Source organism: Rissa tridactyla, chromosome 2 (genome assembly GCF_028500815.1).
Source record: "Rissa tridactyla isolate bRisTri1 chromosome 2, bRisTri1.patW.cur.20221130, whole genome shotgun sequence".
NCBI lineage: Eukaryota > Metazoa > Chordata > Aves > Charadriiformes > Laridae > Rissa > Rissa tridactyla.
In genome coordinates this window covers 94,681,950-94,704,559 of record NC_071467.1, presented here as the reverse complement: position 1 = coordinate 94,704,559, position 22,610 = coordinate 94,681,950, and the positions used below count along the sequence as shown (strand labels likewise).

At 39.8% G+C, this 22,610-nt stretch overlaps 1 protein-coding gene across 1 annotated transcript; it reads left to right on the top strand.

Annotated features, from left to right (window-relative positions):
• Positions 1-311: 311 nt before the first annotated feature.
• On the top strand, positions 312-1,115 carry LOC128904870 (UPF0500 protein C1orf216 homolog). Its single transcript, XM_054189767.1, has one exon. It carries the CDS (start codon positions 312-314, stop codon positions 1,113-1,115), a length of 804 nt encoding a protein of 267 aa, XP_054045742.1.
• The last annotated feature ends 21,495 nt before the right edge of the window (positions 1,116-22,610 follow it).

The following is a 22,610-nucleotide window of genomic DNA, read 5'->3' as shown; positions in this document are numbered from 1 at the left end:
AGCCAGTGCTGCAGGGATAGATCGCTTGCCTTTAAAGATTTGAGAATGTTAATAGTACAGTATATCATTTTAATTATTATTGGATTAATGTTGTGTCTCAAAGAACATCTAATGCAAATCACAAGAAATGGCCTGAAGTGACCCAAGGGTTGTGCTTTATTAGAAAAGTAATAGGTCCATTGCTTAAATATAAGAGAGGTTCTTTCTTCAAATGTCACTCTGCGCTGGGCTTCTCTCTGTGTGTGTATGTCAAAATGTAATCCTCTTGCTTCCACTTTTTCCACAGAAACTTTCTGTAGCTCATGCAATAAATGGCTGAGACAGTAGGTGTAATACCAAGAGATGAAGATGAGATCCAAAATAACAGTGATGATGAAGACCCATTTCGGAATTGTGATGAGGTAGCAGCATCCCCTGGTTGCTTTGCCAGCCCTTCGTTAGCCAGCCTTAATGAAGACAAGGGAAGCTCAGCAGTGCCAGAAAGGCTGTCCATCCTCTCCAGCAAAGCTGTGGCCCAGGCAAAAGCCCTGACTGGCCCAGAGGTGGTTAGTGGTGGCCAGGCACAGAGGGCAGCCTCTGGGTTGGCTGAGCATCATCCGACAGCTGTAAATGCATCGTTAGGTGGCTCTTCGTACCCTGCAGAGGTCGGTAACCTGCAGCCTGTGGGCATTGCCTCCCTGTGCTCTGAGAGCCCCTGCTGTGACGGCAACCTGTGTTTGGAGGTGCTGCAGGTCCCGTGGGTGCCCGGAGGGGCCGATGAGCCCCCGCAGCCTGACGCTGCCCTGCCCGGGAGCAACACCAGGGGCTGCCACACACCGCAGGCGGGGAGCAGAGTGAAGGGGGACACAGACCCCTGTAGTCTGGGCCGGGCAATTTGGACAAAGACTGTAAAAGTAACGGAGTCCTTAGAAAATAAGAAAAAAGAGGAAAAGGAGAAGTACCGGCTCCAGCTAGCTATGTACCGGCGGCTTCTGCTGTTGCGCTCAATCAGGAGCTTGCACAAGCAGCTGGAGCAGCAGCAGGCCAGATTGCAGGAATGCTATGGCATGGTAATAAATACCAAGAAAGAAGTGTTGAAACACATTCGCTCAACCTCGCCCTCACCTTCGCCATAATCGTGTTGCTGCATGCAGAAATGAGCTTTGTAATGCCACCGGAGCCGTCAGTAAGCTTGCATGCTATAGGGGTGGTGTCCTCATACCCAGGAGTACGTGCCCACGTGCGCCGAGAGCAGGGAACAGCAGCAGCAGAGCAAGAAGAAAGGGGAAGGGAAAGTGTTGGCCCCTGAATTTGGCTGGAGGAAACCGGAGCAAGACTCTACCTGTGCGAGAAGCTGACTGCTGAAGCGCACTCAAAGCCTCAAGCTGAAATAGGATTTTTAGCATATAGGCTTGTAGAAAGAAAAAAAAACAAAACAAAACAGGAACTGGGAACCTAGTCTGACACCTAATCTGTAAGGGGGTCAGGTGCAAGTGTTGCTGCCGGCTGAATATGTGAAATGGCGCATCTCCCTTCTATTTGCAGCGCTAACAAAACTTGAGCAGAATTAGAGTTCATTTGTCTGCAAGAATACCTGAATCTAGAAAGCCAGGATATTTGAAACACGTAAGCTCAGGCTTGATTATATCTAGCCAGCTGCCTGTTTTTCACAAAGCTGCTAAGGCCATTGCACATTTGCGACCTCTGCCCTCCTATAAAATTTATTCAGATTGACCAGAAATTATTGTGGGAAGGTAGGAAAGTCAAGCGCATGCACAGGGAGACAGTGCAACTGCCTAAACCTTATTTCCTTAGGAAAGCAAGCTAAAAACAAAGGCCTCGTAATCTGGCTTTGCATTGGAAACCCAGACTGGCAGTGCCAGGGGAATGTTCAAGGTCTGCACAATTATTAATCTGCTGCTAACTCCCAGTGGCACTAGCGTCTGCAAATCAAGCATATTTTGTGCCTTACTGCTGTCATTTAATGGAAGTTGGTGACAATTAGCACTTTTTATCCAGGTGTATTAGACACGTGGAAAAGCCTAGAGCAGTGTTTCTCCAACTGCGAGGTTAGGATGCCTGCAGGGAATTTGATGTCAGTATGCAACAAACACACAGGGAAAATGAAAGCAAAAAGATGCAATTTTTTTTTTATGCATTTAAAAGGCAACGTGAGTCCCTATTATTGAAGAGCAAATTGAATAGTTGAATGTGCTGGTTTAGGATCTGAAGCAAAAAATTATTCAAGAAGAAAAGGTACTGAAAAGCTTCCTTTTCTAGGATTTAAAGTGATATGGAAAAATATCATTTTCTTCAGATATTTATTTCTGATCATGCCACCCTTCCTTTTCCTCTGTTTTTTTTTTTTGTTATAAATGTTTAGGTAGATGAACAATCAAACAGGTTTTTGGTGTGTTTTTTCTGCATAAAAAGGTGAGTCTGTTATTAGAAGTCATATCTTTCTGAGAATAATATACTATATACAGGAAACTTTTTATCCTCAGCTTTTTTGTGTGTGTATAGAGAGAGGGTGTGTGTGTGTTTGTGTATGCCCACACACAAACCCCTCCCTGTATACTAGAGGTTATGAAAGGTTGGGGCTTCTTTTTCTGTAGCGAAAACAGGAATAATCTCTCAAAATAATCTCTGCTGTCTGCGAGGAGTTTGGTTGATTAGATTCACATGCACACATCTGTGAGCAAGGTATTGAAGTAATTCAACAATTGAAGTGCAGCACAACATTGTCATTATTCCGTCTTTGTATTTCTGTGCACCCAAAATTATGGAAGCCCCCTGGGTATGCACAACCTTAGATAGGTTCATTCATCTCCTTGGGCCCTGGTGTATCTTCTCACACAGCATGAGCCTGTAACTTTGAATGCAGGATTACCATAGAAACATCCTTGGCATCAAGCAGATATTTGAAGAAGCACCTTCTACTGCCTCATTTGGGGGGATTCGGGTTGCCGGGGGCCTTTAGTGGGCTGCAGAAGAGAGGTGGGGATTGCGTGTGACTAGGAGCCATTACTCCTGAGCTCTGATCCCACCCAGCTCTCTGCTCAGCCTTGGGAATGCTGTTCTCTGGCAGGTTTCTCAAAGAACGCTTAAATACTAAACTCACCCCAAAGGTAACCTGCTCTGTCTTAATATGCCCCCCAAGAAGGAATGTTGACCATGGCCAATAGAGCCATGCAAAGATTTGATTTTTTTTTTTAAATTTTTTTGTACTTCATGAACTAGAAAAGCCTTTTTGTCATTGGTTAAGAGTGAGAGTAAGCGTACTGTACCAAGCACAAGCAAACCACTATTATGTCGTCTCTCTTGGGGAAAGAAATGTTGGAGAAGGGACACATCTCTCAAAAATATTACTGAATTTTGAAATCAAATGTCAAATTGTTCCCATTAGGAAGACAGTAAAAATATATACTTTTGTTAACTTTGGCCAACTTTTTTTGTTGTTGTTGAAAAAGAATTATCTTCTGAATCATATTCAGCTTGACTAATACTATTGTGTCATTGAAATAAAACATATGCACAAAAATATAAAAAAACCCAACTGGTAAGACAAAGTAGCTATTTTGCCTCAGTAGGTGTTGAAGCAGTGTATTGTTCTGCTTTTGTTGCAAGAAGTGGAATGCCCCCTATTACTGCATAGAGCTACCTGTAGTGTCTTATTTGCATTTAAGGGAGACTCAAACAACACTGAAAAATACTTCTTACGTAACACACACTGCAGCAATAGTTGAGTTGTCAACCTGTCCAACTGCAAGTGCTTTGTGGCAGAACTGTGACAATCAAGACGAATTTCTTGATCCTAATTGGGATCAGTAGATGCTTTTGCACTACGAATATTAAATACCAAAAGATTTGTGCATGAGCAATGCTGTCTGATAGCTGGCAAGAAAATGAAGCCAAGGCTTGTTCTGTGTGTGCACACTCTTTCCATGTAGCACTTTTATGGATACATGCAAAATAAATGTTAACTGAGGAAATAACATCCGTCTTTGCAACAATTTGCTGTTTAGCTGGTGGTTCTAGTGTGGCTATTAATAACTGGAGTTGGGCAAACCAATAAAAAGCTACATGATTTTTAAAATGAGTTTGTTTTACTAGCTTGGAAAATGTGGCCTAAGAGCTACGGTTTGTTCCTTGTATGTTGTAGCTGTTGAAGGCCAGTGGGAAAGTGCCAGAATACCATGGGTAACCAACCCATGGAGGTGTTTTCAGGCACACCAGACAGAGCAACGATCTCAGGTATAATAAATGTGTGTCCTCTCAAATTATTCAGTCTCCTCATGTTGTTAAGAGGTTTGGTAGTTCGGATGAGGTTCAACTAAATTTCTTAAAATCTTTATTTTTATCTGAACTCAGACTGCATGGGTTTAGGGCTAGCAAGTGGTACCAGCTTGAATTCCTGAAATTTCATACATGTACCTAAGAACTCACAGTTCTTGGGTAATGATGAGAAAATAGGTAGTTTCGGTCAGGTCTTTCTTCCATTATCTTACTGCCTGACAGGGCCTGTCAAGCTAACAATCTCCAGGAGAAATCTTCTCTTCAACCCAACAGCATATGTTTCCTACTTTTACGGCAAAGGTTGACGTTAAATGATGCTGCCTGAGCCTTAAGGTCCTGCCGCTTGCCTAATTGCCTAGCCAGCCTGAAATGGCAGAAAATGATCATAGGTTTCCCACCATGGAAGGGTGGGACGTTTAAAAGGTACCAGCTCCCTTGGAGTCATTGTTATCACTAAAAAAGGTGTAGCTTGTGCCTACCTAAAACCAGAAATCTTTAAGAACAGAATGGAGTTATAAACAATTAAGTGACAAAATGGATTACTGAGATGCTCTTTTAACACAAGGGCTTTTCCTCTGCACCTTCAGCATTTCAGTTAGATAAACTGCTGCCCTGGAGACTGGTCAGAGCTGTGTTTTTGCTGTTTCTGTTGTTGATGGCTATGAGTCAGCCAAAATAAACAGTCCAGCTTAACATGTTCACTTGTTATCCCTTGTGATGGAGCCACATGTTATGCGGGGGATTTGTTCACTTCCTCCTTCTTGAGATTTCCTAGTGTGTCTATCACATTCCTTAATTAGGACAGTGATGATTTTACCAATTTATAGTAAATTCATGATATTGTGGCAAACTTGTGAGCCATGCACTAAATGGGGATCATCCTGCAGTAGTTCTCAGAGCTATGAAAATTATGGACTCTGGTCATGACATAAGCATACCAAAGATAGATTTAAAGATGCGGTTGTTTAGATCTTCCTTGTCTCATGAGTAGACTTAAAGAAACCCTTTAGAGTTCTTGTTACAGTTTATTTCTATAAATGTTATGAATCAAGAATATAAATGTATTGGAGTGCACCTTTTACTTAGGACTGTTGAAAGTGGCGCAGTAATGCAGGAGTGGGTTTGGGACATGCTTGAAAGGGACCCTACTCTGAAGGCACTGGGCAAGGAGTAAATATTCCTCAGTCTTAAAGCTCAGAGGTTCAGATGAGCATGATAGCCAGAAGCCTGGATGGTGGATGGAGAGTGGGAGTGAATGGAACTACAAGGAAAGATGTTTCAGGGTTTGATTTTTAATGCAGTGAGGGGGGATGGCACACTGGACTTTTTTTTTTGCTCAGTTGAAGATGACCTTTTTCTCATTCCTGAAACAACTCTTCTGGATCATTGGGCTGGATGTGGGCTAAGGGTGTTTGTGTAACTGCAGTACCTGGGAGTTGATGCCCATCTCTGAAGCAGACTGACAGTAGCTTTTGTTGACAAAATTTGTACATAACTCTTACTCCCCTCGACCTGGCTTTTGCCTAAACTGAAACATGTTGAAGTGGTGTGTCCTGCTGACTTTTGATGACGTTTGAATCCAGACCAGGACTTTGAGGTAGTGCGCCTTATTCAAACCCCTTCTCAAGTTTGATGCATTTCTATCTCCCTGTGTCTTCAAACAATTACGAATGTCTTGGATGGTACTAATCTTTGTGTTTCTGGCAAAATGTTTGCAAGATCTGGGAGAAGAGGAAAAGGCCTTCCTATCAGTCTCTTCTGCTATTGAAGAAAGTGGAAGGTAGTTTCTTGTTTTCAACGAAAAATAGAGGCAGGGAAGATGTCCCTGTGAAAACACTTCTGGACGGTTTCCTTAAACAACTTGAAAATAACAGGAGTCCCTACAGGAATAAAACAAGTTGCAAACAAGTTTTCTTAACTGTATTGATCACCTTCTCACATGATTTTAGCCAAGTCTCCAAAACAAACAAAAAAGTTGCCTCCATCTCTGACAAATCAAGTCTCTAAATCCACAGCCCAAAGTGACTTCTGTGTGCATGAGAGGCAAGGAATTCTTGAGAATCTCAATAAAAGTTACAATCTCCCTTTGATGGGTGGGGGTTGGAGAGGAAAGGGAATGTGTGACCATTCATCACAGCTCCAGGCTCATTAGTACCCAGGAACTTTGTACTCTAAATGACAAAGAGTTTCACTGTCGCCAAAGAGAAATTGCTGCTGACCTTAGACCTCTTTTTGGAAAGTAAAATAATGGAGCACAGGAGCAGAGTTTGATATTTGACCGAATTCTACACAATTATCATGCATGTGTATATAATAAAATTAATTCTGTGTCTCTGCATTGTAGCCTCCGGCAAGCAGCGTACAATCAGTTTTGTATGTATAATAGATCACAGAGTTGTTCATGAATAATACAAATGCATTGAGCAGATACTAGTGAGTGAGGATGTTTGTCTTTGCATGGAATCGAAGTGAACATGTAATATTGTGATAATATATATTTGATGAATTCAGGTCTGACTTGCCTTTGCCATAGCCTGCTAATTCCCCGACAAGGGTTGCCACAATAATTGAGTTTCCAATAACATTATGATTATTTCCACATGATAATTTAATTGTAGGTATTTTTTAATATTGTAATAATGTAGATTTGTGATTATTATGCATTTGCATGCAGATTTTCATGGTGACTCCGAGCACATCCCTACATTTATAACTTAATTTCCTATATTATTGCATATATATTTTGGGATGAAGTCATTAATGAAAACTAAAAAAAAAGTAGGTTTTTTTAGTCATTTTGCTTTTATTATAAATGGCTGAAAGCTTTGCTCATTTTTTTAGACCAGTCTAAACAAGTGAATAAACAAAAGACAACTGTAATTCACGGATGGATTAATTTAAAATAATAATGTAATTACAAATCATGGCAGATTTGTCTGAGGTAATTGGGATGCAGACTGGTACAAATTTTGCTTTACTGAAACAAAACTTGTTTAGATGAGTCACCAAGTTTAGTAGGGGCTGTTTTCCATTCTTCCAATTCCTCTATATAACATGTTGGCAAAGTAACATTGGCTTAAAATTAACGGGTGCCTGTACAAACGGGTGTAACAACAGGGAAGCCTGGGCATCTGGACCTAACTAGATATTACTTTGGCAAGCAGTATGCCCAGTAAGAATAGAATTGGGCGTACGCAGTCATGACACTAGCAGGGAGGGCTTTTAATCAGTTAATTTGTCCACTCTGGAAAGTGGCTGGTTGCTTGCCCGATAACAGCCTTCAAACTGCATTAGAAAACCTCGCCTGAAACTCAGCGGGGCAAAGGTAGGCCTTTCTCTAGAAATAAACTCTGTTCCCATTAATTGGAGCAGCCATCCATACTATCCTGCGAGCACCCTGCTTCAAATGGGAAAGCTCTCTTCCAGGCACATCTAAAATTCGAAGAGGAGGAAATGTTTTTGGCTAAATACTTCTGTTTTGAAAAGAAACTTTCCAGAGAAAGTGACACAGGATTTGTGTGGTATTCATCTTTCTGGTTTGTCTGAAGTACATGTAGTTGGAGGAATGTGTCCTCCATTTTTTACCTGTAAAATCTCAGTTCCTCAAATCGGATTGTGGTCACAACAGAGTTTGTGGTCTCCTTCAGGTTACGCGTAGCTGTCAGGTTGGATTTCCATTGCCTGCATGGCAGGTATATGCAATAGGAGCTAGGAGATCAGACCTGGTCCAAGTCTTCAGACATGGAAGTTTAAAACTAGGGACTGGTATATATAACTTACTGCTATCCTTTCACATCGCTCTTCAGTGCATGTGGGTGCCGTTGCTTCCAGTGTATTTTGGTGCCTGCTTCTACTTTCAAACATATTCCTCTAAATTAACAAGATACACGACACAATGAGATTAACTCACTTCTCCTTTATTTTTCCTCGCTCTCTGGACCTAAGGGCTGAACGGAAAAATGAGAGCTTGATTTAGCCAGTAAACAGAGAAGCCATGATTTTGTAGTATAGGATGTTCTCTCTAGGTTTTGCAGCAGAATGACTACTTGTTTAGGTAAATTAGATTCTGTCCTGAAACGCACCAAAGCCATTTTGATCCAAGTCTTTTGTAAACCCAGTCTCCAGCTAAGCAGCACTTTGGCAGCTGACTCCAATAGAAGCAATAAAAGTATGAAAACATAAAGGCGGTTCCGTCGTCAGAAGTTCACTAATCTGTACCTGTGCATTGCTGAGAGCAAGTGATAGATCAATGCAGGGGGCCTGGAAGATCGGTCTAGCTGTTATTTTGTTTTATAGTGGACCAACAGCATAAAATTAAGGGTGTCTTTTATGCTCTGACATTAGATCTTCAATGTTCTCAGGTGTTATTTTGCACACAGTAAGCACCATAGCATATAAAAGTATCATTATCTCTGTAAATCCTGGATGCAATGCCTAATTCCTGCTTGTCGTGAAGACACCTAAGGTTGTTTCAGATACCAGATGATTTATAATGAGATGATTGTTTTCATTACTATATGTTCCTGATGTTAGGTGGGTGTACGCAAAATTAGAAGCAAGCCTGCTGAAAAGCACTGATTTGTGTTACGTTCATGAGTAATACATGTTCATGAGTAATTTTCTCTGACAAAAAAAAAATCGAGACTAAACTTTTGTAATGTGAAAGATGAAGCTGCCCTGACCTCTCAAATTTTCCAGCATTGCATAGGTTAGGGCTTGGAAGAGCTCAGTTCGTTTCCTACCTTTACCTGATGGATTTTGAACTTAAATCACCTATTTGCCCATAGAATGTCAGAATTACTAGAATATTTTAAACTGGGGGATGTGGTGTGGAGTCCCTCAGCCTCTCCAATTAGTGCTGCTTCTCATTCCATAAAAAAGTTTAATTTGGTCCAGTGGCTGCTGTCCTCTCCATGGGAATGCATGGAAGTGCTTCCATAGGAGAAATTAAGAATAACGCTCTCTCTTCCCCTGGCCTGGTAAACAGAGACAGAAATATGCGATTCGCTGGTGGCCAGAATCCTTTCATGAGGAGGGAAGGGGGCATTTGGTTCAACTTGATTCAGCAGGAAAATGGGTTTGCATCCAGATGCCAGTCAGTAGGGTGAGAGGTTAAAACGCCCCTCCCAGCTTCTGTGTCGCAGCTTCAGTGCATCGTGTCCTTTGCTTTGCTCGCAGTATGTGAGAAGGAAGTGTTTAATTTCTGGTCACTTGCAAGGCTTCTTTTGACACAAAATCATTTGTTGTTGCTGCTTTGTTCTTGCAGTTGAATAATAAAAAAAACACCTTCAGTTTTCTTGCAATTGTTTTTTTCCATTTGTAGTTGTCTGTGAAGCAGTGGGACCATGTCATTTCTGCGTGAGGCAGGGGTACGTTTTCTTGCGCACAGACCAACATTCCCCAGCCTATTCTTAAGTAAAGCATTCCTTCCAAAATCATTTAAGTAAGGATGTATTTATGTATTTCCCATCTTCTCTAGTGCTTGAAAATACATGATTCACAGCCACTAGTTCTTCTTCTCATAGTGGGGAAGGTTTATTGGCCATAATCCTGGAAGTCCCCCGTGTGTCAAATGATCGCTGATTGTATTGGAAAAGGATGCTTCAGTGACAGCAGGCAGCCCCTGGGCGGAAAGAGGTGTCCCTTGTCCCCGAGCAATAACCTGTACAGATGATTGAGACTTGTTGATAGACCTCCGTGGAAGTCTTACCTAGTAGTCAGGGCTTAGCAGCGTCTGACTCGGTGAAGGATCCTTCAGTACAGGATGCTTGAACTTGATTTGTTACTCTCATCAAGGAGGGCATAAAGGTAGGCAAAAACTGAACATGCCTTGAGGCCCAGGCAGATGCAGTTTTACCACAACCTCTGTCTTAAAGGGGAGGGGGGAAAGAAAGAAAGAAAAGGCCGCTAGAATTTACAAAATATAATTATTGACTAATTTCTTCATCGGCGAGACCTGTAAGAAATCAGTGATGTCTCTCCTGAGAGATCAGTGGTGTCACCTCACATGTCCTCGGGGTGCCAAGTGGTATAAAACACTCACTTTGAAAGTACTGCACCGCGATAAGCTCCAACTCCCAAGGGATGCGTTGTGTGTACATTTTGTTATATGTAATGACACACTGAAAGGGCAGTGAAGCTGTTAAGGGAACGCTGCATGTCTAAAAAGAACTTATTTTTCTTTCAACCAATAAAAGAAAGAAAGAGTCTTTCAGAAAAGCTGTTAAAATAATATCATTTAAATGTAACAAGTGATAAAACACTGGAGAGAATTCACCTGTCAGATGAAGAAATTTAAAACATGAGGTATTCTGTGTAACATACACATTTCAAATTGGACCATTTTCGTGGTAAAGCAATAGACCTCTTCAAAAAGCTTTTAAAACAGTTGATATATATACAAAATCTTAAGGCTGACACAACCAGAATAATGGCAACAATTATTTAAAACAGTAGATTTGAAGAATAAAGCATAAAAGGTAGTCATTTCATGTAGTCATTCCAGACAATGTATGAGATGCTGTGAGATTCAACACCACCAAAGTTGAATGTGAGACTCTGGGAGTTTTTCAGCAAAGGTAATTTTGTAGTAAACCAGCTCAGTACATATGAAAAATACCCCTAGAGATGTCTACAGTGCTAACAACTATTTTTAAATTAAGCTAAAAAAGACTCGTGTTCCCTTCAACAAAATTCCTCATGGACATACTCAAAAAATCTGTATGGCCTCAGTGTGCTGGGGCCCATTTTCCAGTAGAAATACTTTTACCTACAAAACATATGGAAATGTACGTGAGTGTTTTCATGTATTTCTAATGCAAAAGTAGTTGTCTTCCCTAAACTTGACACGGAAAGAAATTTGAGGATATGAAATCCCAGTTAGCAAGGTGACAGAACAATTGGGCAAATGTGTTTCTGCCAAACTTTAAATGCAAAATTCAAATTGGACAAATAATTCACTTGATGTTGCTCAGAAATAAACAAGGACTCATAAAAAAATAGAAAAGTGAATTGGATCGAATGGTGCAGTTGTATCTTCTATTAGCTCAGTACTGACCATCAATCACTGTCAGTTAATTATCATTAAGATTGCATAAAAAAAGGCCCCTGTGGGAGCTGGATAGTCTGTGAGCTTCATTCTTTCATTAAAACCAAGATAAACAATAAAGCCGCCTTGTTGGCTGGGTTGTTTTTTTTTCATTTGGGTCTTTTTGTATACAGGGAAATTATGTGAAAAGGTGAATCTTGAAATGAATAATTGTGCTGAGAGTTATCATATGAATTAAAGAGAGAAGGTAACAGAACAAGGGATTCAAAATTAAAGTTGTTATTTGTCAGGAACAGTTCAAAGATTTTTAATTTCTTTTCCCCTTCCCTTCCCTTTCCTTTTTTCCAAAAAACAGTAGGATTGCCATTTCTAAGGTGCAAAACTTGTTGGATTTTTAAAAGAAATGCTCACTTCTTCATTAACTGTGGTGGTTTTAAGCCTCTAGGGTTTATACTTCTCTGTGCAATATCGTTTGGAAACTTTCTGTTTTAAAAAAAAGGATAAAAGCTAAAGTCACATAACTCCAAAAGCTGATTCTCCAACAGAACACGAGCCAGCATGAAATTCAGTATGAGTTATGAATACAGAAATTTTCAGAGCTTATGAGCTGATCTGAGGAGCTCATGAGCACTTACCTAATGACGGAAACAGGAATGCCATAGTTGACAGCAGCAGCTACTGTTATTTCCAGGGTGCCTCCCTGCACTGCTGAGTAGCAGTTCACACTCTTTCAAGTGCCGGGATTTATTGACAGTGCTCATCAGCATCACAAACAGGGGCTGGTACCTGAGCTCTGTGCAATTTCTGCCTTTGATATAAAATTGGTTCTGAGTCAGCTTGTGCTTGCTCAGCCTAAGGATCACAAGGTTCTCCTGGACAAGCTCTCTCTGCAGAAGGTGGCTACAGAAATTAGAGTAAGCCCTTATGAATTTTTCACATCTCTAAATAATTATTTATCATGGGAAAATGTACATTTTATAGAGATAATTCTTTGTTTGTTGGGATTTGGGTTTGTTGTTTGAAGTAAGGCTTTCTTGCTAACTTTTTCCCTCCTCAAATGACAGAAGTGCCTTATGAACAAGAACAATTTAAAGGCTGAAGCCTTCAGGGCCAAAGGCCTCTCTGTTCAGCAAAGGAATAATAATTTAAAAAAACACCTTACGCTTTGAATTAACCACACTTTCGCCGATTTCTCAAATAAACTTCAGAGCTGGAGTCACTTAAATGCAAGTGTTCCCACCCAGATGTCAAACAAGCAAAAGGCCTCTAAATGACACAACCTCAACTCAAAATGAAGTCTTTAGCATTGTTGAAGGATGGTTTCTAATGAGGAGGAATGAACGACTTAAACTGGAGCAGAACTGCCACATTTAGGGCTCTTCAGGCTGAATACAGCCCATCAGGACAATTCATCTGCTCCCTGTGAACCTCCTTCTCCTGGGAAAGCCTCTTTGCCGGCACACATCCAGATCACCAGGCAGCACTTAGCGAGTGATGGGCAGCCAGGTGGTCACAAGGTAGAGACAGATCAGGTCAGGTAACTCACACTGTGCACCCTGTTTTTCTTTATGGGATATTTTCTGACATGCCAGGAAAGATTATGCTTTGGAGAAAACCTCATCAAGTAAGCTAATTTCTACTTGTACCTTTGCTCCCTCTGTCATGTGTTGAGTTTCTTCATTCCTATTTGGCTATTGGAGAAGGAAGATCCTCCAGTGCCGACTTTATTTTGCAAGGTTGGGTCAATGTTAGCATGTCTGAAAACTGGTAGAAGAGGAAATTAGGCCATAGCAGCAAGGGACAGTGCATCTTGAAAGAAAACTAAGACAGAAACCCTAACCTCTTCTAATTTACATATGGTGACATTTTGCAGAAATATTGTAACATTAGCAGTGGCATAATGAAATTCTGCCTATCAGCCGTGGAAGGAATAATGTTACTGTAAAGGTAACCTGTCCACAGTTTGTTATCAAGAAAATATTCATGGCAAGAAACATACATTTACCAATGAATGTTAAGAACAGTATATTTTCCTTATATTTTTTCCTCATGGGCTATCCATCTTCCCCTCCAGATTTACTGCATGATCACTCCCTTTACATGCTAATTATGTGCAGCTCTGGTGAATTTGTTAGTAGTGACACTTCGGGCACCCAGTGGGACTGCAACTCATTATGTGGCAATGTCCAGATATATCAGATATTATTAGCTGTCATTAATCTGCTGTGGAAACATTGAGTGCACAGCCAGGAGAGAGACCAGGAAATAGAGTAAAAATGAAGTCTGCAGCTGCCCTGGCCCCCAGAAGGTCAGAGGGCAAATCAGCAGGGGAGAAGAATACACCTTAAAATGGCCAGTGCTTAGCAGCAGATTTTTAACCCATTATAAGCCAACATTTTGAAGAAGAGGAAAGACAAAAAGAAATGATGCTGTTTGCAATGTCCGTATGGCTATGCTTTACTGGAGGAAACGGGGATACGGTCTCTCAAACTACTGCTTTCTAAAGCTGTTTTTTAGAACTGCATCTCGGCAATAAAAGCGTGTGAAGAGAAGGAAGAGTGAGCAACGTGCAGGATCTGTCTCAATGCGGATGGCACCCAAGCATAAAGCTTTGAAATTTGGCACACGTAACTCAGAATAGGATTAGTTCCTACCCCCCGCCCCCCCATTTGAATGTTGTATTTTATGGAGCCAGACCTGGCAGTAGAGAAAATCCTGCAGGAATGAAGAGCTTGCTCTCGCTGTTCATCCAGACTTGTAATTTGCCTGTATAAACACAGGAGTTTGCCTCTAGACTGCGGACGCAGTGCCGATCAGCCTCTGCTGCGCAGCTTAAAACCACAAATCACAATAGGTTGCATTTATGGCATCGATTCTGAAAAACAGTCACTCGTTAGAGTTATGCATATCTGTGCTTGTGCAGCATTAATTACACAGCTTACAGGGTGCAGAAATAAAAGCAAAAGAAAGGTTCTTCCCAGAAAGCTCCGCAGTCTTTCCAATCTCCAAGGTGAGTTGCAGAGCAATGCCCGGGACTGTAGGAAGTCCTATCTTCTTTCTTTACATCAGCTAATAAGGCTGGAAGAAACCAGACAGGCTGTAAGGCAAATGGGGTCTTCTCTGGTCTGAAATAGAAACAGAAAATGCCAAAGTAGAGGCTAGGAATCTCTGAGTTTGGTGGTGATGTATTAACTAGGCAATTTTCAGAGCAGGGGAAAGGTAACGGGGTGGTTAGTCTGAGTGTGTTGGTAACTTATGGGTGGCTTTGGCTACTGTCAAGGGGCAACCTGAAAATTCAGTGACCTTAAAATGAAAGTAAATAATGAGATAGGGGGGGTTCAAATTGGGAAAAACTATAGTTTGGCAAAGAAAGTAAAAATAATCTTTTGTTTCCAAGGTTGCAAGGACCTATGGTACTTTATCTAGAAGTTGCAGTGCTTTAGTTAGGAGTTTTATACAAAAACTAAAGAAAGGAAATAACTCTAAAATTCTTCAACAAATGACAGCTTATACTTGTTTTGGGGAAGCTGGAGTGAAGTTCTTCAGTCAGTTGCTTCAGAATTTCTAAGTGAGCCACTCATCTGAGTTTCCTGAAGGAATTTGGGAAGTACTGGGTTTATTCCCACTAAAGGGGTCTAATCTAATGCATCACAATTTTTCACATACTATGATCTTTGTGTGATCTAATCTTATCCTAATGAGGATAATAACAGAGGAAAAAAATGGCCTGATGTTTTATTTATGGACCTGTCTTCAATTAGACAGACTCTGATAAACCCATGCAAAACCAACAATTGTGGGCTCAGTTTTCGGTTGTCTTAAATTCCTCACAGTCCCATGAAAGAGAAAGCAATGTTAGTATTTGGTGAAACGGCTCCCATTAATACTTCCTAACCTAGCAGCCATTCATGAACTCGGGTTCTAGGAAAAGATTTAGAAGTGGGTTCGGAAGTGGGGTTTAGAAGGATTTAGAAGTGGCGTTTACAGAAATACTCAGAAGTGTTAGGGAGCACAGCATTAGCCACGGGGCAGGTGGCAAGTACCCAGGGAAATAAAGTGGCAGCATTTTTGTCATTGGTCTTGGACCTTTGCAATTGTGGTGTTACAGGAGGGTTTGTGTATTTTTATGTGAGAGTAGTGCAATATCAAAGAAGAGTTACAGCCTAATGGCATTAATGTGGGCAAAAAAAGCCATGTGAAAGCCATTCTGAGTGGCGTATGAATACATTCAGTAGATTAGTCATAGATTATTTTATAGTTTTTTCTAGTGTTTATGAAATTTTACAAATATGGCATGCCTTGCCCTTTTTCCAGGGCAGGGGAATAAAAATTCATTCAAGTTGCCTTTTCCTTCGTGTGCTTCTAAGAACTGAACATGAGGTGGATAGTGTGTTAGTGGTAGGTTAATGAGTTACAGGTCAGGCTTACAGTGGAAAAATTGCAGTCAGCTTCCATGGTGCTGTGTTTGCCAAATTTGCACTGATGAAGCTATTAGGGCAGGCTCACTTTCTTTCTTTTTATTTTTCATGGAGGAACAGATTTGTTATTTGCCCATCAAGATTATGCTGTCTTTTCAGTGCCTGTGTTGCTCCTTACGATCCTGCAGGCACTTATTTTCACATTTAACATGATACGCATGAGTAACCCTCTCTCAGCTGGTGGAACTAGTCAGGTGTAAAACTCAGATGTATGTACTCTGTAGGGCTGGGGCCCGAGCAAATTCCACAGAACACAAAAGCGTGTTATGTTTTACAGAAGTCTGCATCACTTCTTATTCCATTGTTCCTAGCAAGTTGAATAGTTAGATTTTATCCAGATTAACCTGTATCAGCAACGCTAACGAGGATATCTGCACAGCTGCCTTTGATCTTTATAGTTCTGAAAACGGTGTGTTAATTATTAAGCTCGGTCTTTAAAAGATGGCTCGTCGTTATATACACTCAGAATTATTTTCTAAGTAAACTCCTAGGGGTAGGTTTAAAATGGTTGTAAGTTGTAACATCATGGCAGGAGAAGGCCATCACCTTGAATTTGGACTGTGGAGAGAATCAGTAAACAGAAAGTGCTGGATTGCTCTTTTTCTTGTGACAGGGAAAATTAGGAAGTATCGTGTAAAAGCCCTAACGGCAATTTTACCTTCCTGGACAAGCATGAATACCTTTAGGAATATCCTAATACTTTTTTTTTTTTTTTCATGATCTACTTTGTAAAAGCTAATCATAGATTTATAGTGTATAAAGCGTGCAAAGTTAGTTGTAATTAAGACTATATTCAGCTTTCTGAAAGTTAAGAAGTGACCTCAGTTCTAAACTGATGTATTTGCTGAGGAGTTGCTTTGGTGTGAGAGCTATTAGATCAGTTGCAATATTCTCAAAGGCTGTGGGAAGGCCTTGCTTACGAATTTTAGGGTCATGACATCAGGATCTGATTCTGCAATTTCTCTGCAAATGACTGCAAATGGCAGGGTTCTATCACAGCTCTGCTCTCCTTACCTCATCCAGCACTTTATAGCATGCGACTTTGCCAGCACAGTAAGTGGTGAGTGCCATAAATTACCCTACCTGATGTAAAGGGTAATCAATATTTAGGGTGATTCACTGTTTTTGTGATGTTTACTGGGAAAAAAATGGAAGGACAGATGAGTTAAGGTTTAGATTCATTGCAGCTTTCCTGATGTTCCTGGTCATTTATTCAGTATCATCATCACTCATTTAGGTGACTTAGGCTTTTGCAGAATGAAGTACTAGTTAGCATGAGTGAAGAAGGGAAGAATCTGACCTGGAATTACTGAGCTGCGAGTTGTCATTAACGTTTTATTTGAAAGGATTCTGGTGCAGCTGAGGCAGGAACAAGAAAATGCAGCCAGAACGATAACACCACCAAAACTCGGGTCAACGTGTTGAGAATATTTCTTGAAAAATCTAAAGATTTTTACTATATTTTCCAAAGTCGCAGATGTTGGTATTTTTTTCATAATTACTAGTATTTTTATTTCATTAGCACTAGAAGAATGGAAATCAAGACCTTGTGCTGTTGTTCTAGCTAGGAAAAAGGTGGGAGTTTTCTGAACCCCAGAAAAAAATAATTTAAATGGATAAAAACAGATTACAGAAAGACTGTTTAATGTATGTGGAATGATGAACATTTGAGAATTCATGTTTCACCACCACAAACGGTTGCAGAAATTGGGTTGCACATGTCTATCCATGTGTCTATGTGTTTATATGTGCTGAAACTGCATATTGTTGGATCAACGGTAGGTAACAATTCCACAAGTCTCCACTAGACAGTTGTAACTGTTCTTTTCAGACGCAAACAAATTATTTCACAACAAAATACAGATAAACAAACCTTACATTTACTTCAATTTCTTTTAACGAGGAGTTACATTATGTAGTACCAAAACAGAATCATTTCCTAGATTTATTGTAATCCGCTTCTAAACGCATCAGGCGTTTACTGAGGTTTTGTTTCCCTGAAAGCATTGTGGCTATGCATTCAACTTTTGAACCTCGTTCTGCAGGGTGTTGTAGAATCAGCTGCCTCTGGAAAAAAAAACAAAAACAAAACAAAAACAACAACAAAAAACCAAACTAAAACAAAAAAACCCAGAACACACAATACCCCAAAAAAACAACAAACAAACAAACAAACAAAAAACCACCCCAAAATACCACTGAAGTTTTTTCAGGGGAAAACATTTAGAGGTTCATGGGGAATTTTGCTATTCCCCTTAACAAAGCCACGGTTCTGCCCTGGTGGCCTGGACCTGGATCTAGCGTAACGCTGCATTAGGTGGATGCCCCTTCTGGATGTGTTAAAGACAGTAGTGATTTCTTTCACTTTCTTCCTTCTCTGTGCACCTGAATCTGTCCTTGATGGTGAATTTTGACGGCGTCCCTTTTGAACAGCTTTTTATGATTGCTTCCATCCACAGGTTACTTTATTCGAGTGGATTTGCCACAGAGCACTTGCCCATTAGCAATCTCTTCTGCAGTCTGCTTTAAAATCTGCTTATGGTTATGGCCAGATAAAAGCATGTGAGGTCAGTTTGGTAGAGCGGAGACAAATACTTTAACATAAGGTTTTCTATTCTGTGCAAGCAGCTAATAAAAATGCCCGCAGGTGTTGAGAATTATCCTTCTCTTGGAGATTTCTTTACAATCTGAACCTAATCTTGGCAAAAGCTTTGGCAAGGATATCTGGCACATTAATTAAATGACTTTCCCTCCCCCACAGGTCTTATGCTGTAACTTTGATTAACCACTTCTGTGCCCAGGAAACAAACTGCTGGATAGGCATTATCAGTTTTGCAGGTGTATGGATATTAGAGATAACATGGGATTCCTCCTTTATCTGCATGGATGCTCCTTACTGTTTCAACACTACACAGCTTTTCCCCTGGCTACAGCTACAGGGATCCTGCAGGCACGTTATGAGATTTTAGTATGAGGACCTTTTTATTCAATATGTATCACTGGATGGCCTCTGCTGAGAAGTTTCAGATCCTTAGGGGGAAACGCCTGACTCCTCCAGCGCTCCCCCTCTATTTAAATGGCTTTTCCTTGCTGCAGTATCACAGCTGTGACACATCAAAGCCGGTAGCTAGTGTGGCAGGACACGCATTCCCAAATCAGCCTCAGTGACGAAAGGCACAAACACAGGTGATTTGCAGTGACAGGTTTCATATCTTACGGTGTCATTTTCATGAATGACTTGGCTAATTAAATTTAATGTGGAACAAGAGCTTGCTTACATTCTGCCAGGCTTAAGATGTTCTTACTCACACCTTACTCAAGGAACAATTCCTACTGTTGAATAAGGGCTCCAGGATTTAGCCCTCTGTTAGCAGTCTTCCATAAACCCTTTGTTTTCCTAACATGTTAAAAACCAAGGCTTAATGGTTTCACGATGACATCAGTTATCAAGATTTGTGTGGTGTTGGCAGATGTTGAATTTTCAGTGGAAAACCATTAAACAGATTTGAGTCAAGGCAAGTTTCACAACATGCACGTATTATACCAGCGGTTACATGTGTTGACTTCAGCTTTATTTATTACAAAGGAAAACAGGCCTGTACTTATACCACAACAGCAATGAGAAATTAATCTTCCCAATAGGAAAATCAGTCTTGTCTTGTTAAAGGTACTCAAAGTTACATATTGAGCATGCTGAGCTTGCAAAAACTATGTCTGCAACTTTCAGTTTTAATAAATCTAAAATTAAATGTTAAGAAAAAAAACAAGGGGGGGGAAGAGGGTGTGTGATACCTTTGTTTTTTGACGCCAGTATAAAGAAGGCAAAATTTCAGAAAGTGTTAAATGTCCATTCTCTGACAACTGTTCTTTAAAAATTTGAGCATGGGTTTATTTTTGTACCTGGTTAGATTTGTCATTTTTGAATGCTGATTGCCCATCAGCTCAGAAGACATCAGTTCTGTATTAGTTCTAATATTCTCGACATTAAAAAGTTTCTTTTTGTCATATCACTGCAAAGTTTGGCCAGTGGTATTGTCTAGATCAATGGTGGTGTCCAGATCTACGTGTTATGTTATATCTGCATAAGAAACATATGCCAAGCTTTGAAACCAAGTAAATGGGGAGAAATCATTTTTCAAATACAAGTAAGACACAATATAGCGAAAAAGACCCACATACGAACCCAAAAAACCAAAACAACAACAACAAATATCAAAGGAGAATAGTTCCATTTTGTATGTGTGTGTATATAGTAACTTGAAATGAGATGGCTTCTTCTCTTTTAGTTGCTGCAATGCTTTGTTCATACATTAATTAGGACATCAGTTTGGAGACGTATTCATACAGTGCACAAAAATGTATTTTGTCTCGCTTTCTACTCAACGGTAAAAGTGTTGAAGACTATATTTTCTTAGAAACTAAACTTTACTCAGTTGTCATGAATTATTTCAGGTTCTAACATCAGGAAGCCTATAATCTTGCTCCTTCTTGTTAGAAGCTACCAGTAAAGTTGTTGTTATAATGCACCTTTGCCCCCATCAAAGTTTGTTCCAAATCTTTGATTGTCGGTGCTGCTGCCAAGGCATGAAGTTTTCTGAATGACAAAATTCATTCTGACAGTGACTGTAGGGTTTCAAGGGGTAAATCAATTTTTTTTAGTCATATTGTGCACTACATACAGAATCATTGGAACGAGAAGTGGGGACATTGCACTTCTCTGTGTTTAAAAGTAAACAATTTTAAAAGAAAGGGAAAACTCTAACATTCTAACTTTCTTATGAAGAAGAATTTAATTTTATATTGATTTTTTAAGATGGTTTAATTTAATACACTTTGAGGAAACTTTTATTTTGAAAGATGCAGATTTTTAAAAATTGAAATGCTTTGCAATATCACTTTTATTCAGAAAATCTTAAAAAATAATTTCATATTGAAATATTGCTTTGATATTTTGGGATTCAAACAGATTCTTAATTTTCAGCAGACTTTCACTTTATTTTCTTCCCATTTGTCTTATTTAACATTATATCTGCACAAAATAAGATCAACGTGTTTTGAACAAGTAGTGGAATTTTCCTTCAGAGGCAACTCCATTATTTTGGGTTTTGCTCCACTCTGGAACAGGGCCAAATTTTTCTGTCTTGCAATCCTGTGTAAAAGAAAACTTGACTTCCCCGGAGCTCTATTTTTCATCAGGCAAACGAACAAAAAATATCCTTTACAAGGTGCATGCAAAACCATTGTTTCTTCATCAACAGCAACTTTTCCAGCACGTGAAACCAATCACCTGATAAAAAAGGTAGGGCGGATGATAAGCTTTGAATTAGGACCTCAGTTTTCACCAGCTAAAGAGCAAACGATCATCCACAGATGCGAGCGTGCAAAAGAAAAACATTCCCTCCCCAACTTTTCAAGTAAAAAACAAATGATGAAATGTTGGATAGTTATGATTTCATGAGTTACGTGATCTCCTAATTATTACAAATGGGTAAATAGAAAGAATCTGATTATTTACACTGCTGGCCTGCACCAGTTTTATACCATTCATTATAGTCAGTAATGTTTACAGCAAAAATTTCCTAACAATAACATTTATAATATTTTAATGTGTGTGTATGAAGGGAAATAGCACATGAAAGAATTTCAGTGCAAATAAACCTCGACCGTTTTACATTTGGAACTCTGCTGTATTATTTTAGGACCCCAGTCCTCAAAACACTTATGGTTAACTTTATTCGCACAATTCCAATGGGACAACTCATATGTTTAAAGCTAAGTCTTTTTTTAAGGGTGTTCTTGTACCCTTTCCAATCCCGCCCTTCACTTCCCAACGTTCACGTGTACGGGGTGGGGTAGATGATATGTCTAAGCAGATTCCTGAACACATTGAACTGTCTCTTCATTCTCTGGAGCACGTCATTTTAATGATATAACTATATACAGTTTTGTGTATGGATGAATATACAGATGCTTGCACAAGTATTAATTAATTTATTCTGTGGGCACCAAGTAATTATCTATTTTGCTGCAAGGGCAATTTGCTGCCATACTAAGCAGAAGGCATTCTTTTGCAAAACAAAACAAGCACAGCAGCATTTTCAGCCATGTGCTGAAATGTATGATCAGTATTAAAATGTGTTAAGCATGGCATCATTATTCTAAAACCAGCCACAGAGATATAAAATGCACTGTGATATTGCAAACTGAGCACAGTTTGATCGTAGGACACCCGGGTAGAGGGTTTTTGTATTAGAATATACATCGCGTCTATAATGCCTTCTTCTCTAAAATGTAATTAGGTTTTTTTATGAACTGGTAAAATATAGTACATAAAGGACTCAGGGGATTTCCATATAGCCACATTTATTCCCACATGTCTTTCCAAATCATAAATGGTTGTCTTCCTTAGAAATGGATTAGGACAAATTGCATTAGGACACGATTGTGAATCTGATTAAGGTGGAACCATGATCAGGTTTTTTCTTTTGGGCAACCATGTTTTCTTATAACAACCAGAAGACAAAAAAGCCTTTGGCAAGATGTTTCAAAGGCCTTTCTCATATGCACATAAAAGCAGTTTTCATGCTAATTCAAAAATTGGTCCACACCTATAATTTCTTTATATAGCCAAGACAAAGCTTTGGGCAAAATTTTGCAGTAGTATATATTTCAGATACAGACTTGTGGTTTCAGTAAAAGCTCGTAAAAAGGAATTTCCATGCATAATTTCCTTAAAGAGAAGACTCTGAAGGCAAGCTGCAAGAGAGGCACAAGATCAGGCATTGATTCCAAATCGGTTCAGTGAGAGG

Coding starts and splice junctions, on each gene's coding strand:
- LOC128904870 (XM_054189767.1), top strand. CDS start 312: ATGGCTGAGACAGTAGGTGTAATACCAAGAGATGAAGATGAGATCCAA.